The sequence below is a fragment of the Sinohyriopsis cumingii genome, chromosome 11 (assembly GCF_028554795.1).
Source record: "Sinohyriopsis cumingii isolate HCF-2022 chromosome 11, ASM2855479v2, whole genome shotgun sequence".
Taxonomy (NCBI): domain Eukaryota; kingdom Metazoa; phylum Mollusca; class Bivalvia; order Unionida; family Unionidae; genus Sinohyriopsis; species Sinohyriopsis cumingii.
This window is the reverse complement of record NC_142971.1, coordinates 62,156,859-62,179,775: the sequence shown is the minus strand read 5'-3', so window position 1 is coordinate 62,179,775 and position 22,917 is coordinate 62,156,859. Positions and strand designations below refer to the sequence as shown.

Below are 22,917 nucleotides of genomic sequence, written 5' to 3'. Positions count from 1 at the left end.
ACATGTCTTGTGTCAGACAAAAGAGGATTTAGCATGACCTATTCATGGATACTTTACAAGAGAACATTCGTGCTTTCCCTGTGGAGCTGAGAGAACGCATTTACCGAGAGCTGGTCAAAATGCAAGTCAAACGTAAAGAACAGTTGCATCCGTTACGTCACCAGATCTTTAACCACTGGTACCTGAATGGTATAAGAGGACTGATTCGTCAGAAATTGTTTCAGTGGTCAGACCTTGTTGAACACTTTCGGTTAGTGAATGAACTAAACGTTCGTAATTTTGGTTACTTCGAGATTCACCTACTTCAACATATTGAGGAAGACGAGTTATAGGATTACAAACATATTTTACGTGGAATCTGCTTAGCGGAAGACGAAACATCTAGACAAACTCTGACGTTTCGGTTACAGTATGCACGATTTAGATTCCCTACTGGAGAACGAAGATGTCTAGTTAGAAATTACCTGTATTGCTTCCGAAACAAAGAGACTATAAAATCAGGCTGTCATGCCACGGATTATGTCACATGTTATTGAACAGATTCCGTGGAAGGAACTCAATGACCATATTCAAACCGTGGATCATTACCATCGATTATTACAAGAACTGTATCCATTCAATTTGGGTCGACAAGTGGTGTGTGTCTTAGTGACTTGTTTTCTGGGATTTCGTTTACCAGCCGATTCCTTGTGGACTCTTTACGATCAGTACTTACCACCCAATGGCCTTAAATGGTCACGAAAGACTGCTTTTGCTCAAAGCCTTGCGGTTTCATCTGGATACTTCTCGACCTCAACAGGAAAAAAAGATTCGTCAACTTTTAGCTACCGAAGACGTGTATGACGATGTGTGTGTAGCTTGTGACTTACACCCTCATTGGACAGATGTTCGTGACTGGAAAAAGGGGGGTTTTGAGGCTTGGACCCAAGAAGTGGCCAAGTATGCACAAGAGTTGTTCAAGGAAAAAAGTTACTTTTCAACCTGTGTTAGTGACAATAACAGAAGAACCCCTCACCGAGAACAACCACTCGCTTCAGGACAGGACTGTCATGGACATTTCTGAAAGGTCATTCCGGGAGGACACTTGTGTGACAATACCTCATGTAGAGACTGTAAGAACATTACACACTGTCCCTAGGACATCTTGGTCACCCAAAACATGTTGTACAGAGACTTGTTTATATTCCACTTTGATCGTTTTGATGTGTTTTTTATTCCTGTACATAACTATTTGGGTTTTATGTATTTTTGTCTTTCGTGTTGTTCATATTTGAAACATTCAATAAACGTGTCCTGAAAAAAGTATATAAACTCTCGTCTCGTCCTAACACTATGGCTACCTCTGCTGTCTCTGCTCCTTCTTCCTCTACTGTCAAAGTCATCGACGAACACTTAGATCGTGCCAGTTGGGAGGCTTTGTATCTTCGCCATCCCTTTAACATGCTCATTGCTGGACCTAGCGGTTCAGGCAAAACCGAATTCGTCAAACGTTTGATCGAACATAAACATCATTTGATCGATCGGCCACCTCAGCGGATCGTGTGGTGTTACAAAGAGTGGCAATCGGCGTACAGCCTCTTGCGAGAAAGTCAAGGCGATTCCATCGTGTTTGTGGAAGGCATTCCTAAAGAAGACGACGGCATCGTCTCTGACTCTCGTCAAACCCATTTGGTCATTTTTGACGACATGTTAGGAGAAGACGAAGAAGAAATTAAACTGTGGTTCACGCGCAAAGGGAATCATTGTAATGCCAGTGTCGTTTACATCACCCAAAATTTGTTTCAACAAAGTAAAGCCCATCGCACCATCAGTCTCAACGCGCATTACGTGGTCTTGTTTAAAAGCCCTCGAGATAAATCGCAAGTGCAAGTCTTAGCCAAACAGTAAGGGACGCCTTGCCTGACTCAGGCGTACGAGGATGCCACTCAAACTCCACACGCCTATTCACTCGTCGATTTGAAACCTACGACCCCCGATGATTTGCGATTTCGTACCCACTTGTTTCACCACTGGTGCCAAGACGGAGGGCCTGTCCTGTACACGTCTCCGTCCTCGACTTAATTTCACTCCACAAAAAAATCTATAAAAACCTCAGACCCTTTTCGTCTGTCTCACACACATTTTGAACATGACGTCCCTTCAGTCGCATCTTCCCGTCAAATTGATTCGTGCCTTGAATGGCATCAGTCGAGAAAAAAATCCACAAATACGAGCTCGTGTCTTAGAAGCTAGTCTCAAAGAAGTCTTACGATGGTTCACGGTGACGGCACGTCAATTACTCCAAGGGATCATTCAGATTCCTCATCAAACCAAACGATTTTTTGATCGAAACAAAGTCGCTTTGACCCAACTGGCCGATCCCCGCATCGATACTCAAACCAAAAAACAAATCATTTTGAAACCTGGAGGGAGAGGTACTCTAGGAGGTGTCATCATTCGCTCTCTCTTAAGATGGGATCCTAATGCCCCCAAACTTCTCCCCAAGAAAAAAGTCAAACGAAGCTCCAAGAAGAAGAAAAAGACAGGTCCCCAAGGAGAACTTCTCCAGTGGCGGGACCCTCCTCTTACCAGACACCACCCCGGAAAAAGAAAAGAAGCCCCCAGAAAAAGAAACAGAGAAAAAGTCCCCAGAAAAAGAAAAACCCACAGAAGAAAACTAGTCGCAAGAGAGGCACTTCGGCCAGGACGCAACTTTACACTCGCAAACCACGACCTGCCACGGCGGTGACTGCGTCTCCGGCACCCTCACGTTCATCCACTTCTCCGTTGATGACACCAAGAACTGAAGAGTACTTGGAGACGTTGATCACACCAAGAACATCTCCGTTGATGACCCCAAGAACTTCCCAGTGGCAGGTCCCTCCAATTCAGCGGCAGTGGCTGCTGCTCACAAAGTACCTTCTCCCAAAATCAAAGTCCAAGAGAGATCGGGCATGTTACAAAGTTTACTGGATTTGTCCAAGCAAGAACTGGCTCGATTTAGTCCGTTACGTACCCCTGCACGACGTGTCATGCCTGTCCTGAAGTTGATACGACGTAAAGACAATCAGTGGCGACGCGTTCCAGTATAAAAAAAGGTGTGTGACCAAGTAGGGTATCAGTGTTTTGGTGCTCCTGAAGATGTCACCCTCCAGAAAACATCCCTCTTCTAAACAACCCCAAAGAAAGAAAAGGAAAGGACTGCCTCCTCGTTTAGTCAAACATGGGGACATTTTATCTGTCCTGTCCAAAGCTTCTCCACCTCTACGAAAAAAACTCATTCAATCAGCCTCCAAAGAGGTCATCGATACCGTGTGCGAATGCTGTTTGAACGTCTTGAAAGGCACGATCCCTTTGTCCAAACACCAGAAACAATGCTTAGGCAAACATCGTTACGTTCTTCGCCAAATGGTTCAAAAGAAAATTCCCATTCGTCAAAAGAAGAAGATGTTGGTCCAACGTGGAGGCATTTTACCCCTCTTGTTAGGTCCCTTACTGAAAGGAGTCTTGGGAACCATGTTGGGAGGACTGGTGGGAGCAAGATAAAAAGGCCCTCGGAAGTCCCAAGATCTCAGAATCGACCACTGACAACCCCATGGTTGGACGAAAACTAGCTTTAGTGCCTTACAAACGATGGATGGAATACCATCGTTGGCAAGAACAACGCACCCCGCATTTACCTCCCAATCCCCATTTGAGCGAGATGTCCCAGTTACAACACGAATTGCAGTCCTTGATGGATCGCCAAGATTTGCCCGAAACAGAAAAATCGCAAAAGTACGGTCAACTCTTGCAACGACTGCAACTCTTTCACCAGAAAGCTTTAGACGAAACAGCTCTACCCACTCTGAAAGATTTTAAGACCTTGATGAAAAGTCCAGCACCATCATCACTACCACCACCATCACACCACTACTACCATCCCCAGGGGTCACCAGAGATGCTACCCCACGAAGACCTGAGGAAGAAGAGATGCGAGAAGTGTTTCAAACACCGTCAGCAGCTCCCATTTCGAGTAAGATTGCAGCATCTTTGTTGACCCCGTCCCCCACACCCCAACGAGAAGAAATGAAAGCTTGGGTTAAAAAGATGATGTCCGCTCCTCCTTCGACAGAAGTGGAAAAGAAAGAAAGGAAATCATAAGTGAAAAAAGAAAAGAAGACCAAAGCCATTCCATTGCAACCTCCACCACCACTACCTTCGACTTCTACTCCCGTAGCCCATCGGACACGTAAATCCGTTTCTAAACCACCCTTTCGTCCCACCCAAAGTAGCATCACGGAAGAGTGGGTGACTTATTAACACACCAAAAAAAGATGGAGAAGGTGTTAGCCAGCATTTACTACGATCCCTCGCATCCTGCAGGTTACGCAGGAGTTCAAAAATTGTATCGTGCTGCCAAAACTCGACTGAAAAGTCTCCGTTTACCTCAAGTGCAACGATGGTTACAAGAACAAGCTACCTACACTTTACACAAACCCATTCGACGCAAGTTTGCCAGAAGTCGCACCCGAGTGGAAGGCATCGATCATCAATGGCAAGCCGATTTAGCCGATGTCTCTCATTTGGCCAGCTACAATCGCGGCAACAAATATTTGTTTTGTGTCATCGACGTGTTTTCCAAATTTGCCTGGGCTGTGCCCTTGACTTCCAAATCGAGCAGCGAGTTAGTGCGAGCCCTGCAACGGGTGTTGAAACAAAGCGGTCGTCATCCTCTTCGATGGCAAACGGACAAAGGCACCGAATTTCTGAACCAAACTTTCCAAAAAGAATTAAAGAAACGTGACATTCATTTTTTTACCACCGAGAATCCCGAAACCAAAGCCAGCATCGTGGAACGTTTTCAACGCACTTTGAAAGAACGCATGTGGAAATATTTTACGCATCACCACACTCTGAAGTACATCGACATCTTACCGCACCTGGTGCAAGCGTACAACCAATCTTACCATCGAAGCATCGGACGTGCCCCGGAAGAAGTGACTCCCGACAACGAAGTGCTGGTGTTTGAGCGCCTGTTTGGTACGTCCCCGACGAGGGCTGTCCCCAAGAAAAGTGGAGAGTTGACCGTAGGAGATTGGGTGCGCATTGGCAAAAACAAACGCACTTTCGACAAAGGTTACTTACCTAACTGGACGACCGAATTGTTTCGTGTCACTGGACGAGTGCATGGCCGTCATCCTGCCGTCTATAAATTGGAAGACATGAACGGAGAAGTGCTCAAAGGAACGTTTCACTTACCCGAGTTACAACGTGTCACCAAAAAAGAAGACGACGTGTACGACATCGAAAGCATTCTCGAACGCAGAACCCGTAAAGTGGGCAAACGACGTGTCAAAGAAGTCAAAGTACGTTGGAAAGGATATCCACCCAGTTTTGATTCTTGGATCGACGCTTCGCAAGTCATCGACTATAAAAATAAGTGACGATCACACCCTTTCACACAGACGCAGCTACTACGGATACCACTCCTTCACCCAGTTCTTCTGTGCAAGATTTACAAAAACAACCCTTGTGGGTGTGGTGTACAGAACGTGTGCCTAAAACGCAAATCGTCTTTTTCTGCCAAATCTTCGTGGTGTATTGTGTCATCGGGGCAGCCATCGCCAATTTGAGTTTGCAACAAGGAGACAAACAATTGTGGACCATTTTATTGAGCAGTTGCATCGGTTACCTGCTTCCCAATCCCTCCCTGAAATTCTCCTCGAACGGGAACCACGGGAACCTTGTGTCCAGTGCCAGTGCCAGTCACCACTCCAATAACAACAACAGCCCCATTTTAGGCGGAGACACGCCTCTGACGTCCAGTAACCCCTCGGACAGCCACAGAACTCTGGAATTATGAGTCACCAAAACCAATTTTACTTAACCTTACCCAGTGACAGTTCCATGGAGGTGTTTCCCCACAACACGTTGTGCTGTTACACGGCCAAATTACCTCAAGCCATCCCATTAGATCACGAAGCCCATTGGGAAGTGGCTTTAGTAGAAATGATTCACCCTACACAAATCCAAAACATCACTGAAAAGCAAAACACTTTTGAGGTCGAAATCCTGAACCAACAATTGCAAGACACCATGAATGACATCGGGTTTTCAGGTGACATAAAACCAGCCAACAATCCAGCCTTCAGTATCTACACCTTGAAAATTCCTTCAGGGTTTTATTTTAGTGGCCAACATTTGGTGGATACCATTGCTTCCAGGTTCGAGTTAGCCTTTGGCAAAGCCCTGAACAGAATCAAAAAAAGTGTCACCCTGGCGTACCATAAAGTGGCTCGTCTCTTACTGATGCAATTTCAGGATACCCAAACGTTGTCCATCCGTTTTAATCGTGACTTGTTTGATATTTTAGGTGGAGACACAAAAATGACTCCAAATTTTAAACCGAAGATCAACAGCAATACGGAATTTTACAAGTTTTTTCGATTCCCGGTAGAACTGAACCAAGGACTGAATTTGATGTTTGTGTATTCCGATGTGGTGGAGTATAACGTGGTGGGACACACCTCTGTGCCGTTACTGCGTGTCATTCCTTTCAAAGTGGATAGTACCACGACCAGTGACCAGGAAGGTGGAAACACCTATCACGTCCACTGCGAATTTGTACATCCTCACTATTTGCCCGTCAGTAAGTCGTATTTGGACACGGTCAACATTGCTATAAAAGGAGATCTGGGACAAAATATTCCATTCACCAAAGGAAAAGTCACGGTGAAACTCCATTTTCGAAAACGGTTCTCTCACGACTCGTAAGTTATGTATCCAGTGTACCGAGGGGTTGCTCGACAGCGAGGACACGGTTTAGGAGATATGCTGAAATCGGCCTTTCGTTCGGTGGCCCCAGTCTTGAAACCGATGGTGACACGCGGATTGCACGCCTTGAAAGATGCCGCACTGACGCAAGGCAAAGAATTTCTCCAAAATGTCATCATTGACAAACAAAACCCCAAAGAAGCCTTCATGAGGGCAGGCAAAAATGTCTTGCTGCAAACGGGCAAAGACCTTTTGGGCCGACGAGGAACACCTATAAATGCCCTGCACGCTACCGAGTCAGGCATTCCTACTTCCCTGACGCCACAGCAAGGACAAGGCAGAAAGAGACGACGAAGAAAACACCCTTTCACCAGACTTCACACGTCTAAAGCTACAAAGGCAAAGAAAAGAAGAACCGTTCGAGACTTAGACGTTTTCGATTATTGAGAAACAGCAACAACAAAAAATGATGCACCGAGAGTCTTGCGCTTGTTCCAAGTCGGAACTGGATCTGTTTGCCATGCCCCCCACCATGATGACGATGCAAGAATCCCAGTGGGTGGAATTTCATCCCGTCTCCTCATTGACCGATTCCGCTCCCATCGAGTTTGAAATCAAAGGACAGCCCGAAGATTACATCGATCTGAATAGCAGTTACTTGTACCTGAAAGTCAAAGTTCTACATAAGACAGGAGATGATATAGACACTGAAGCAGTAGCTCCCGTCAACAATTTCATGCATTCCTTGTTTAGTGGAGTGGACTTGTACTTGAATAACAAACTAGTCAGTAGCAGCATGGATACTTACCCTTATCGTGCCTACCTGGAAAATCTCTTGACGTACGGAATAGACGCCAAGAACACTCATCTCGATGCCTGTGTGGTATGGGAAGCTGACGATGCGGACGAATTTGAAACATTCGAAACTGATACAAAGGATAAAACTAAAAAATACAATGAGGGATTTGTAGAACGAAGAAAGAGAATCACGGGAGCCAACACAAGTTTAGAACTGATGGATCGTTTGCATTTGGACATGTGGTTGCAAGAGAAATATTTGCTGAACGGAGTGGATGTTCGCCTGAGACTGAATCGGAGCAGTACCGCTATCCATTTAATGGCTGATAGTGACGATTACAAAACCAAAATCCAAGAAGCCAGACTCTACGTACGCCGTGTGGAAGTGTTACCTAAAGTGGGAAACGACATCAGTCAGACGTTGAGCAGAACGACCGCCAAGTATCCCATACGACGCGTGGAAGTGAAAACCTTCACCATTCCTGCTGGGCTTCGATCCATGATCGAAGATCATCTGTTCCAAGGACAGTTACCCAAACGTTTGATCGTTGGTATCTTCGAGAATACAGCCTTCAACGGAGCTGCCAATAAAAATCCTTTCTACTTTCAACACTTTAACGTGTCCAAGATCGAAGTCAGTCGTGATGGCAAGACCTTGTGTACCCGACCTTTTGAACCTGACTTTGAGAAGAAGAATTACTTGAGATCGTACTTGTCCCTGTACGAAGCCACGGGACAGATAGGGACCAACACCAGTCACGGCATTACGTACGAAGATTACGCAGGAGGCTATGCTTTCTGGGCATTTGATTTCACTCCAGACCAAGGCAGCGACGAGGGACATTTTCACCCTATAAAATCCGGCCAGATTCGTGTGGAAATTCAGTTTGCAAAACGAGAACCTGCTGATGCAACGTTGAACGTCATCCTGTATGCCGAATTCGATAATACCATAGAAATCAACAGTTTGAGAGAAGTCATTCTAGATTATTAGAAGCCATGGAAGGCTGTTATCCCTCTTTACCTAGTGGAGAAACTTTGGACATGGAATGTGAGGAGACCGTGGAAAAAGAAGAAGTTATCATGATGAAGTCAAGATGGCCAGAACAAGAAGCGCATTTAGTCTCCTGTTTTGCCAAACAATTGGTGGAAAAAATGACGGAATTGATCAAGAAAGATTGCTATGGATGTCAAAACGATCATCCCAGTCAAATTCAACACGATAAATGCCTGATGTTGAGTCAAGAAGAAAACTTGGACGAGTATCTGGACGAAGCTTGGAGTCTCATCTCGGACGAAGTCGTGTTGCACCAGTGGTATAAAGACTTGCGTGAACATTCTTGTCCACCATTAACCACTCAAGAGATCCATCGTATCGAAGCTCTCCTGAATCAGAGTGAGGAGATGAAGCGAAGAAACGGTTATTTGTCAGACATTTTCAAGCAAAAAGTCAGGATCGAATTGATGACTTATTATTACCTGTGAAGAAGAAAAAAAAACACACAAAAAATGGATACTTGGGAACTTTATTACCTTTTGAACCACAGTTCGTATACGGCTTCTTGGAATCCTGTCGTCTGTGCTAAAGATGAACTCCCTCATCGCAAACCTCAAGACCATCTAGCTTATGTGATCAACACGGACGACAGTCATCTCCCAGGAACCCACTGGGTAGCCGTCTACTTTCCTCAAGAAGGATGTGTGGAATATTTTGATTCGTACGGATTGCCCCCTTTGGAAGACGATATCATGAATTTGCATAGGGTCAGACACAGTCTGATACCGAAGCCAGAAGAGATAGAGAATGTGAGAATGTTAAAAGTCACTGAAGACCTGATAGAAGAGCTCTTCAGAGAAGAAGTGAACAGGGAGAAAGAAGAATGGACAGAGAAGTACAGACTTCAGAGACAGCAGCAACAACAACAACAACAACAACAACAACAGCAGCAGCAGCAACCTGAACCTGACATAGCCTTTGTCGATTGTCGTATCGACACCAAAGAGTTTTTCTTCTCTTTCCGAAGAAGCAGACCTATCGCCAGAAAGTCTATCCTCAGAGGACATCGCATTCTTAGAAACTAAAAGATTGCCATAGCAAACAAAAAAAAAAAAAACAGCCCTTTTCAGGGCTACCCAATACTCTAGAAAAGAAATAACAATCGATTTGCCAATGTGTGTAGGTAGAGTTGTGTGAATATAAACACTGACTCTTTTTTATAGTGTGAGTGTATGTATTTATGTATAGGATTGTGTGTTTGTAAGTGCTCACGTACGTTTGTGTGGATAGTAGATTAAGATCATGGGGTTTTTTTTTTGCTGTTTGAGGTGTGGGGAGAGTAGATTTGGGGATGGATTGGATTGCTTTGCGTATATGAACAGTATATTATTTGTTTAATAAAATTTTTTAGAATAGTGATGGGTAGTATAAAAAAAAGTGAGTGAGTGTTTCTTTTAGGTCCGCGCGTTGTTAGGTAAGATCAATTTTGTTTTAGGGGATGTTTTCCTTCACGTCCGCGCTTTTAGTATAAATTGAAACTCGCTGGGCAGTCTAGCTACCCTGTTCATTCGTTGACAAGACAATGAATACCAGAATTGTGAAACTGCTAGAAATCCAGATGCACCTGGAATATGCCAGGCGCATACTAAATGAACTGGCCGCGGAGACCATTGTCGAAGAGGCAAGGATGAAAGAGGAGGAGGAAAGAAGAAAAAAAGAAGAGGAGGAAAAGGAGAGAGGAAATTTCAGAATCCCAGAGACAGAAAATTGGGATTCTGAAGCCACTTATCCCGCCTCTGCACTCCCAAGAAGAAAGGTAAAAGGAGACTGGGGAAGAAGATGTGTGTGTGGTGCCAGGCCTGGAAGGTGCCATCATTAACCAGGTGTCACTGGAGTTCAAAAACAAACAGCCCTTTTCAGGGCTACCCAAACCTTTAGAAAAGAAATAACAATCGATTTGCCAATGTGTGTATGTAGAGTAGTGTGAATATAAACACTGACTCTTTTTTTATAGTGTTTGTGTTTGAGTTTGTAAGCGCTGATGTAGGTTGGTGTGGATAGTAAATTTGGGTTTCATTTTAATGCTTTGCGTGTGTAAATAGTAGATATGGGGTTTGTTTATTGATGCTTCACGTATGTGGATAGTAGATCATATGAAATGAGAAAAGTAGGGGATGTTTTCCATCACGTCCGGTCGTTTTAAGTGATAATCTAGGTAATATCAATTTTGTTCTAGGGGATGTTTTCCATCACGTCCGCGCTTTTCGTATAAGAACCCACAGTATTCGTCGTTCAAACCATTCTACAGAGAAGATGGCTTCAAACCACCTCGATAAAATGCAAACATTGCAAGACGTCCTGGACAATTTGGGCATGATGGAACAAATGCTAGTGAGGCTAAACGAAGATCACTATTCTTATAGTCCCCATCGAGTGAAGATGGAGATTAACAACTTACGAAAAGTAAAGGACATGATACGTGATGTGATGAAAGAAATAAAGGAGGAAAAGGAGGATGAAGAGGAAAGGATAAGGATAAGAGCATGGAATGAAAAAATTGAAAAAGAAGAAGAAAATGAGAAGAGGAAGAAAGAAAAGGATGAGAAGAAGAAGAAAGAAGAGAAAAAAAGGAAGAAAAGAAAGAAAAGAAGAGAAAGAGTGTAGGACAGAAAATAAGAAGTTGGTGGAGAAATAGAAGAAATTAGAAGAAGATGAAGAAGAAACCCAAAGGCCCTTTTCAGGGCCACTCCTATTTCTCGAAAAGAGACTGACTTTCCATTGCCTACCCTTTTTTTTCTTTAAAAAATAGGGTCCCAACCCTATTCCATTTCCCCTTGAGGCTCAACAGGCCCAAACGTCTTTTTCTTCCAATGTTAAATTCCATTGAGGCTAAACTTGCCCAGGGTTTTTGCCCATGTTAAATTTCCATTGAGGCTAAACTTGCCCAGGGTGGTTAATGTTAAATTTCCATTGAGGCTAAACTTGCCCGGGGGGGGGGGGGTGTGGCTGTAATGCTAATTCCCATTGAGGCTAAACTACTTATATGGGATGTTTTTCCAAGACTCTTTCATAGGCCTGTCCACTTCGCGTAGCGCCCTGTGACATAGCCACATGTTGTCACCGTCTTGTACTTTCCCCATATAGATTCTCTGTGGATTCCCTGTAGTTTTGTATTTCAGGTAATACTATTTTGGAATTTTCCAATGTGTAATAATAATAATAATAATAATGAGGACTTTGTATATTGCCTAATCTTCAGAAGCTCTAAGCGCTTTACAACATTAAACAACACATATACGATAAAAAAAACATAATATTATTACAAAAACAAACACCATGAAATTAGAAAAACATTAAAAAATAAAAAAACATGCTGAGAATATTTCAGGTAGGAAACATTATTAGGTCTTTAAGTTTGTTCTTGCAGTCGAAATAAGTGAGTTTTGAGAGCACTCTTGAATGTGATCACTGTGTCTTTGTGTCTAAGTTCAGTGCAATTCATTTCACGTAGCGTCATAGGATTCTTTAGAAAGTTCAGATGGTATTTGAAAGTTACAATAAGTTAGGATTCTTATATAAACCTTGTTATAATTTAGTAAATTTGTAAAATTATCTATATAGGTTTGATTCTGGGAAGAAAAATTTAATAAACAAAATTTAAAGTTTCATAAACTTTAAGCTCGGTTAAACTTCATACATAATTTTGAAATTTTCAAATTTTTCCGGATTAATAGAACTTTTACATTGGGTTGGGGTTCCTATTCAATTTATATTAAATTTAGGATTTGAAACCAGTTGAAATTTAAAAATGTGGAATTGGTTCCTAAAGTTTGGTGGGACTAATGTCTGGGTATGGGATGAGTTGGAGGCTCTGGCCTGCGCACTGACAGTATCACACCCCTAGTGGGTAGCCAGCCGAAGCTCTCCCTCCCATCCCCCTCCCCATTTTACTCCTCCCCTCCTCAGGATTCCGATTTCTTGACAAGTTATGTCATAATTATCTCCCTATCACTATTATTTGCCCACAGGCCCTCATTGTTCCAACAATGTAATCTGTAATTTTATAAAGTGTGTTTTTGTCAAATTTCCCATCTAAAATAAAATGTTATTTCCTTTAAATTTGTCTTTTTTATATATTTTCCCTATTAATTTTAGTCTTTCATCCTTTCTTTCTCTTCCCTCTCGTGCGTATTTTTTTTTTTTTTTTTTTGAGTAAGAGAAAAAAACATTGCGCTGGACAAACACTTTAAGACTGTCCTTGTACCCAGTAACCTACAGTAATCTGGTTCGTCGTAATGGTATGTTTACGCTTCCTTATTATCTATCTACAGTGTTCATAATATCAATGATATATAGTTGCAATAGCCAGTCAACACTAGGCCCTTATGTTAAATTTGCCGGTTACAAGGCACACATACTGTAGCATATTTAATGCTTTGTTGTTTTTGTTTCCTAAACCTATTATTATGGTCTAAAACACGATTATTAAATATATAAATGTCCAAATGGTCGCCCCCGCCCCTCCCCCCCCCCCCCGATATAGTAGGTAGACACGGGCGAACATTTATGAAAATACAATCGTTGGGGATTATCGCTAGTGTTATGAAAAGATTTTCCCTCATAACTCAAGAAAAGGTGTCACTCTTAACGGTGTAGATAATCTACATTACTGGGGAGGCTGAACGAGAGGTAACGGGAACGATTGTAAGGAAAGACAGAGCCCGTTGATTCTCGATGAATGAATCTTAATCAAATAAGTCATATACATAACACTACATTCTAAAGATGCATCTATAAAGCCTTTATATTTAAAATACACGAACTACATGTAAGATTACACTTTTCCTTCGAGCTTACCAACTTCATACATTTGTATAATTTCTGCATTTTAGAATATAATACAGATACTTAAATCTCGATTAACTTCATGATAGCCAAAGGGTATAGAATTCAGTAGTTGCAATTAATGCAACAATCATTTTGAAGAAATGTATTTTACTAAATTTAAAATGGAATACTAATTTGGAATAGGTTACGAAACATTATTCTTTATTACTTAAAGAATATTTTATTTCCACATTAAATCTAAACATGAAGGTGGTAGCGATTTCGTCTTTTCCAGTTATAAATACTAAAAATTATTTGAAACAATTAAACATTCCATTACGTTATAATATTAAATAGAAATAACTCATAGAAAGTTGCAAAATTATGAACTTTACCGTTGAAATCTCAACTATTAAAAAGTGCATAATCTTTAAAGAAGTTTACGAACACAGACAATTCGTACCTGTAAGGAAAGCCAGAGCCCTCTGATTCTCGATGAACGAATGACTGCGCAAGCTTGCTCTCAATTTATACACAGTGCTGGTGTTCGCTAATTTCGAATCAGAGCAAGGCTCTCGTCCTTTTAAACGGTGAACGAGTGAATCTTCCAGCTTACTCATCCATTACGAATTTAGGAATTATCCTGTTCATCAGCTTCCCACTAAATCTAAATGCTGACATTTGGATACAAGATAATGTTTTTTTATTTTTTTTTTAATGGGTTTTTGCACTTGCTCGTAAAGCGCAATCTTTATTAAAATAGTATACAGTTGTAGTACAGAAATAGATAAAATTAAACTCAATATATTTAGTGGAAAGCCACTTTAAATATAATTTAGTAAAAAATTACTTTTGTTAGAATTTAGAGGAATTTCAATCTTAATACTTTTGCTCAAACATTCTGTCCTAATACTTGTGCCATACGACGATGTCTCTGGACCTATGAATGATGGGAAAGTGTAGTCAAACCGTCAAAAAGGGTGGGGAAGAAAAGAGCAGTGACGTCACTAAGACGGCGCGGACCGCACCGGTTGACACGATCAGAGGTGCACACAAAAATGACTGCCTAAAAAGTTTTGAATATTTGTGCAGGAAAGAGGCGCTTGGGGGTGAAACCTTGAGTCACCGCACTGGGTGACACCAACCATAGTGAGGCCAGAGAGAGAGAGAGAGAGAGAGATACAGACAGAGACAGACAGACAGACAGAGACAGAGAGATAGAAGAATTTCATAATCTTTAGAAATTTAAATTAAAGCAAAATAATGACTTCGATGAACTGTCAATATATTAAAATATTTTAATGACCTCTTGTTGGTTCGTCTTTTCGCTTAGTTTCTATTCCATGCTAATTTCCATACGCCAGTACGTGAATGCCTGACAGTTCCGGTTCAGTGTACAAGAATTAGCCGTGTTAGTTGTGTACTACTTTCTTCATGAAAACCATATTTCATGTTAAAATCATGAGTGTGTCTTATAGTGATTTAATAAATCTGAATAAAAATAAAAAAGAAAAAGAAAACAATCATGTTATCAATTTGCATATGTGACTGTAAACAACAACAAAAAGCGTAGAAATACATTTTGCAGCGGACACACTCGCAGGGATGTAAAGAGTTAATCCACTCTGTCAATACACATTTACCCAATGATATACCACTCGCTGTATAAATTGTTCTGTAAAAGGAAACTCGACAAACCTCTTTTCCTTTTAATGAAAAATGTATACATCTCGTGGTATATCGTTGATACAACATACATACATACATACATACGTGTGTGTGTGTGTGTGTGTTTGTGTGTGATCTCAGCCACTCCGTACAGGTTTTATTGTCGTTATTCAGGAGTTGATCGACCACGGCGTTATTGCCCGGATCGAGTAATTCATAATATAAAATATTTAAAAAATGGATGATATAACAGATAACTGAGCAGAGATATAGAATAAAATAACAAGAACCCCCGTATGTAAAATACAATTTACTCAATTTCATACACAAAATAAAATTGAACATGATATGTGAATGATTCACTTTCTTTCAGAAATAGTTAGAAAATTATGCGAAATTCATTCAGTCACTCTTTTATTGAAAGAACAAATTTTATCATATGACTGAGTGACTGATCGAACTCAGATTGTTGCCTGACAGCATCACCTGGTGCTTCTGGTTTTTCCCAAATCACTGCTGGTGATCAGTCGGCTCTGCCTCTCTGTATATCTGTCTGTCTGTCTCTCTTTAGTAGCCTCCGCGGGTAATCAATCTCTTGGTTGCAGACTGTAATTCGTTCTTCATTGTTACAATATCAGTGTTTAGAGCTATTTTCTTTTCCTTTTATTCTATTCTAGTTCCGCGCCTTCCTATGCAGATGAATGTTCTCACTTCCGACCCTCGTCTTTAGGATGATTTACTTAACGGGTAAATATACTTGCTATGTTTCCTCGGAGTCAATTTCTTGGCGTCTCACAGAAACATAGACTGATTACGAGAGGAACTATTTTAGAACCCCTGAATTCCGTCTAGGAACACACTCCCTCGTTTAGTTTTGACAATCAGGATTATTACTTTACCCGCCAAATATCTTTATGACTCACATCGAAGTTGGGATAATCCAGTCTAGCGCGCCTTTATTAATAACCTTCCAGAAAATGTCATCTTATACACATGCTTCTAAAGGACTACAATTTTCTAAAATTTTCCCCTGTTCCGTATCACTTGGACAATTTATTGTTATGACGTCGCGTTACCATTGCATTATCGTTTGTTCCTATCTATTAAACCACCAAAGTCCTTTTTAAAATTCATGTCCCAAGCAGAGCAGATTTAGTCCCTCGCAGTCTACAATTCATTGCAGGACTAGCCATTAAATGAATCGTAATGGGTACGTATCACGATGATCACGACAGAAAGTATAGTGAAATTAACAGCATAACTATTATACAAACGTTTGCACCATTGCACAGAGATAGATAGATAGATAGATATATAGATAGATAGATGGATGGATGGATGGATGGATAGATAGACAGACAGACAGATAATGATTTTATGCAACTGGACCAAACAAATATTAACTAATCAGGGCTTATAAGTCTTTCACTACAGTAATCATATTTTATCCTTCCAGCTGTTGATCCATTCATTCCGTTTGTAACCACCATAGGTCTGCAACCCTCCTTTATAACTGGACCATGTTTGTTAGATGAATTGCCGATTATATTGTTGTTGTTTTGTTCATGGGCCTTGACCTTTTGCGTCAAAATTGATAGATGTCTTCATTAACCAACAAAGTTATGGTTTAGTTCTGTGATATAGAGTTAGTGTTTTGCAAAAATTCAGCTTTCTTACAGTCACAGTGACCTTGACCTGTGACCTAAAAATCACTAGGCTTCTTCTTTACCCCAAGTGAAAGACTTCCACAAAGTGCATTTGTGCTACGTACTATATAACTAATGTTATTTTGTGGAAACTGTTTTTATTCTTTTAGTCACTGTTACATTTCACCTTCTCCCTGACCCCAAGTAAAAATAAACCACAAAGTTTTGTAACTGTAGATGGTGGACAACTGAGTTATTGTGAAGGAGCACAATGTATAACAGACAGATGGAGGTGGTGGGTATACAATTTATAACAGAGAGATAGATGTGGTGGGTATAAATCTTATAACAGACAGATGGAGGTGGTGGGTGTAAAATTATAACAGACAGAGGAGGTGGTAGGCGTAAAATTTATAACAGACAGACTGAGGTTGTGGGTATAACATTTATAACAGAGAGATAGATCTGGTAGGTATAAAATTTATAATAGACAGATAGAGGTGGTGGATATAAAATTTATAACAGACAGAGGTGGCGGGTATACCATTTATAACAGACAGAGGAGGTGGAAGGCTTAAAATCTATAACAGACAGATGGAAGTGGTGGGATTAAAATTTATTACAGACAGATAGAGGTGGTGGGTATAACATTTATAACAGACATATAGAGGTGTTGGGTATACACTTTATAGCAGAAGTAGATGTGGTGGGTATAACATTGATAACAGGCAGATGGAGGTGGTGGGTGTACAATTTATAACAGACAGATAGAGGTAGTGGGTATACAATTTATAACAGAAATAGATGTGGTGGGTATGAAATTTATAACAAACATATGAAGGTGGTGGGTATGAAATTTATAGCAGACAGATGTAGGTTGTGGGTATAAAATTTATAACAGACTGATGGAGGTGGTGGGTGTATAACAATATCGATATATTATCATGTGATTCTATTTGCCTGTCTAATATTAATTGGAACAATGCCAGTCAAACATTAGGGTAGAACAACTCTGTCTTGGGGCCTGATCTTACTGATATTGCTGAATTAAAGCATAATCGAAATATGAGTTTCTTTTGTGATGGCTAATCTATGTCTCACACAAAAACAAAAGCCATGAAAGCAGAAATTTATTTTTATTTGTAAACCAAAGGGTGGTGAAACCTGGTTTATTAAATTTAAAGTATGTGTTGCAAAAGACTTTTGAATTGCGAATACATTTTAAATAAGAAAGCAAAATGAAATTATAACATCTTCAAACTGTCCTTTCATTCAACATTCCTTTGGAGACACTTAGCTTTCTGAAATAACTTTTGGTGTTCAACCAAATGTATTGCACTAACGCTCTTAAACAAAGCAGTCATACCTCATTCCTACTGGAAGAATTATCATAAGTAAAACGTATTCAACATTAATCCATGAATGCTATTAATTCTAAAGATATTCACAAGGCTTTCAAACAAGATCTGTGTCATGTTGTGGGGGAAATTTGCTGATATTCTACGCTTCAAATATACACATATCTTCTTTTAGTTAATTCGTTGTAAGAGCACCTGAAATAATGTCAATACGTATTATGTAAGATTACGACTTTAGACCCATTCTGAACACAGAAACTGCCTGTCTGTTGTTTAACCATTATGCATAGACCCGCTCGCAGTTAAATTTACAGGGAATTCTACGACCATGTAGAAACGCCTTTGTTTGTTTTGCTGTCAGTGATGTCACGACCGACTTAGAGCAAGTTTGGACTTTTTGGGGCAGGACATCCGGGAGTTACAGGTAAGACATTTCCCCAGGGCTGTTTTCAAAGAGACCAGACATTATCCAATCAAAACAGAGAGATTGAAATCTAGGAAGGAGTTTCAATAAGCAATGTATTCAGACTAAGTCCATTTATCCGTTAGTACATGTTAGAAAGTCTCTAGAGGTGGATCATAGAGAAGTTAGGAGACACTAGACTGTACTCCGAGTGCCGAAGTTGTGCGCTCGTGAAATGGTGGGAAGGAATTCTAGTGACATTTTAACTTTGGATTGTTAACAAAGGCTTCTTAAGGAAGCTTTCAAAGTTTGGATAAGATAAGACAAGCCAGAGTTCCAGATGTCAAGGTTCAGTTAGTAAAGTTAAACAAACAAGTGTTACTGCATTCGTGCATGCAACTATGAGATGCATCATAGTATATTTGTTCTGTGGAAAAACAAAAGCAATTATGAACTGTATTTGACTGACAGATGAATTTTCAAGACAAAGGAAGACAAAATGATGCTTCTTGTCTGAGGCCTATGTAGCAAACTAACTATTTCTGAAATAATCATAACAAAGCTTTGCGTGTATAGTAATATTAATTCTACTTAGACAAGTGCACTCAGATTAAATAATGTCCACTACAAATACGTACAAATGAAAACTTGCTCACATACACACACGTTTTAATTCCGCATCATTATAAAAAAAGATAATTTGTGTCAATGTACATATCTTTGGAAATAGGTAAATATGTGGATGAATTCTGCAAAGTTCAATGCGTCAGTAAAAAGAAGTTAACAAGAGTGGGACTGATGTTTTACTGTCTGAAAAGACTTTACTATTTTGAAGGAGTAACGATAACAATACTATCATGATGAATGCTGTGGTGGCCATATACGGTATCAGATTGACACCACTTCTACTCAGCATCAACCAGACATCATAAACGGTCGTTTGATGAAAGCAAAATGTCCATACTACCAACGAGACAAATACGATATACAACCCGCACTCCAATATTTCAATATGTCAGCTCACTAACATATAAATGATATCTTAACAGTATGGTTGCCAGGATTGATATCAGGCCAGGCCCGTTTTCATTTAGAACCAGTTAGACATTAGATGTGTGCATTATTTTATCGTTATGTCGGTAAGGAATGTATGTAAATTTCCAAGTAATCATGTTATAAATTTCTTTATTAATCGGAACATCCTCTGTCTTTTTCGTCAAGTCAATATTTATAATATGGATGTAATTCGTCAGCATTTGCAACAATATTCTGAACTATTCTAGTTGATATGTAACATTTTGGCAATGGAGGGAGACAAAGTGACAACCGGAACAATCTCGACCTTTTTTGTTGCAAAGTTTTGTGGTGCACTCTGCTAGAGGCTAATCTCTACACACATAAAAAATGAATATGTATTCCTACAACGATTTCTAAAGTTATTTCGTGTCCTGGCAAAAACGGTCGAGCAATTAAATGATATTAACAACACGTTTTCATTTTTCATGAAAAGATACTTTAAAAGATATTATTATTATTCTTTTTTTTTTACAAAACAGACGTATTGCTATAAATCATATTTTTCTGCTACTGATAGACGGATTTGTTTTATTAAAATATTGTCAAGCCCCTGTCCCTGAACATTAAATTGCGAAATACGGTGCTACATATTGTGGTATATTAAGAAATATTGCGGTACAAAACTATCTGTGGTACCCAGCTCTACTACACATGAGAATACTTCTGGTGAAAACCCCATGCTGAAATGACCATCTATACATAATGAAGAGTGATATGGTATTCAAGATGGCCACTGTAGTGGCCATATTAGGTGTCAGAGTGACAACATTTTCATTCGGGACCCACTAGACAACGTTTAATGGAAATCCTCCAAGTAGTTTAGGAGGAGTAGTAATATCAACCATGTGTGAACATACGGACTGACAACAGATGACAGATGGATGGATGGATGACAGTCAACAGACAACCCCTTAAGCCCTTTCAGTCTACAGCCAGTAGAGCTGACAAAAGGATCGTACATTACATACTTGCTGGGAAGTAAATCCTTGTATAACAAGAAGCGGAGGACAGACACAAATGCGCGCCCAAATATAAAATAGCTTACCTACCAAATATTTGTAACTTTTACTTAATCCAAGTTGTATTTTGTGTTATTTATCATAAACAATCGATTCAGCGAACTTATTTGTGAAGACAAATTTGAAAATTGATTAAATTATGACGCAAAATTGTCAACAAAATTCATTCATTCTTCGTGTATCGGCAATTTTCCAACAAAAGTAATGACAGTGTCCAGAAAAGCTTTTCACATGACAATAAGGTTGAAAAATTGTCAATGCAACAAATAAAGAGTAAGAAATCTGTGATAAAGCAGACAAAACAACAATATTGATCCATTTTCACGAAAATCAATTTCTGCGTGAACAATTATTATCCATTTCAAATATAAACATGCAAATTCAGGTCCTTTTCCTTTTTATATACATCAGAAGTGAGTTTCTTTCACTTTTGGTGAGTACTTTGGCTTTCAATTGTTTCTTGAATCTTTCTGTACATTAGGCTTTTACATTTGCTGTTAACATTAGTTTGGCCTCATCTTTTTCTCTCTCATTAATTTTCATGTAGGTGGCTTTTTGGTCCGAAGATGATGATTGCTTTGCCCTCTCTGCAGAAATCTTCATCGTTTTCTCTGCAAGACAGATTTGCATAATAATACATAATTATAATGCTTGGCGGCACCTGTTACTTCACAAAATTACTTGACGGAATCTGTTAATTCACAATATTACCCTAATATTTTTAACATATAATTTTATTTTCTCATAGTTGGCAATTTGTGTCACCAATAAGAGTTTGTATCCTTATCAAATGCCAAAAAATGGCATAACAAACCGCCCCACCCCAAATAAATGATTTTTTTCTTAATATTTCAAACTGGATCCAAATATAGTATTTTTCCAAGTAATATAAAGAAGACAATGATAATCACATCAATAAAATAAATATAAAGTCAATCACAAATTATTATCAATGGAAAAGCAAAGCAGAATGTACATATGCACACAAAGTATTAACAATGAAAATGCCAGTCAGAATGTACATCTGTACACAAAGTATTAACAATGAAAAAGCCAAGCAGAGTGTACATCTATACACAAAGTATTAACAATGAAAACGCCAATCAGAGTGTACATCTATACACAAAGTGTTAACAATGAAAAAGCCAAGCAGAGTGTACATCTGTACACAAAGTATTAACAATGAAAAAGCCAATCAGAGTGTACATCTGTACACAAAGTATTAACAATGGAAAAGTCAAACAAAATATCCATATGGACACAAAGTGGAGGATTAGTAGGTAATTTTACATTATGAAAAGAAGATACATGTAAATTCAAATTAAGCATACTATTAGAAAACTAAATACAACTCTATTAATTAGAAGATGTTTATTTATAGCAAATTAAGTATGGAATATATAGAAACACAATCTATATCCAAACTCTGTTACAACACTGCAGGTGCACAACTAGAAAACACATGACTATAAAAACAAAACATCAAAGTGCAGTAGACTCTCTTTTATCCGAAAATGGTTTACACATATGATTCTTTATCTAAGGAGTATGTATAACCTGTCCCAAAATCTGGCAGATTTTGATTGGTTCTTACAAACCCTCATCTATATACAAATTTGTCCTTTCTGACACGGAATTCGGACGATTCAGTAAATGAATACATTAGGCTTTTTAAGTGTTTCTGAAACGGAGTTCTGACGATTCAGTATATGAATACATTAGGCTTTTTAGGTGTTTCTGAAACGGAGTTCGGACGATTCAGTATATGAATACATTAGGCTTTTAAGGTGTTTTGCCAAAAACAGCTTTGAGTCAAGTATATTAAAGATCATTACAAAGGACACACCATGGTACTCAATCTGGTTTGAACCAGTGGCAGAAAACGAACCCACACCCTTCTGGTCAAATGTTCCATTCCTTAACCACTGCACCACCACCGATCCTTGATTTCAGTTATTCAAGGTTCTACTGTGTTTATGTGCAAAGCATGCAATACTATACAAGTTTCTATTCATGATTTCAGTTTTACAAGGTTAGACTGTACTTTCATGCAATTCATGAAACAGTATACAAGTTTCTATTCATAATTTCAGTTATACAATGTTCTACTCTATTTCTATGCAAAGTGTGAAAAAGTATAAAAGTTTTTATCCATGACTGAAGTTGTACAAGATTATACTGTACTTTTATGCAAAGCTGAAACAAAGTACAAGGTATTAAAGTTTCTCTCTAAATAACAAGATATAATACTATTTGTCACTTGATATTTAAGGTATCTAGAAGATTTGGTATAAATTGTTATTTTTTATCGCAAGTGAAGCCCGTCAGTATAAATACTGAATACTTTAATGAGTGTAGAAATTCATTTTCTACTTATCCGACATTTTTG

General features: G+C 39.4%; 1 protein-coding gene across 4 annotated transcripts in view; it reads right to left on the bottom strand.

Annotated features, from left to right (window-relative positions):
- Positions 1–17,790: 17,790 nt before the first annotated feature.
- The window catches only part of LOC149788555 (uncharacterized), a 42,119-nt gene continuing 36,992 nt past the window's right edge, over positions 17,791–22,917 (bottom strand). For all 4 annotated transcript variants that reach the window (XM_089974589.1, XM_089974590.1, XM_089974591.1 and 1 more), the window contains exon 6: positions 17,791–21,139. In XM_089974589.1, coding sequence (XP_089830715.1) covers positions 21,006–21,139 — 134 coding nt within the window. In that variant the 3' untranslated portion in view covers positions 17,791–21,005. The remainder of the gene's footprint in view (positions 21,140–22,917) is intronic.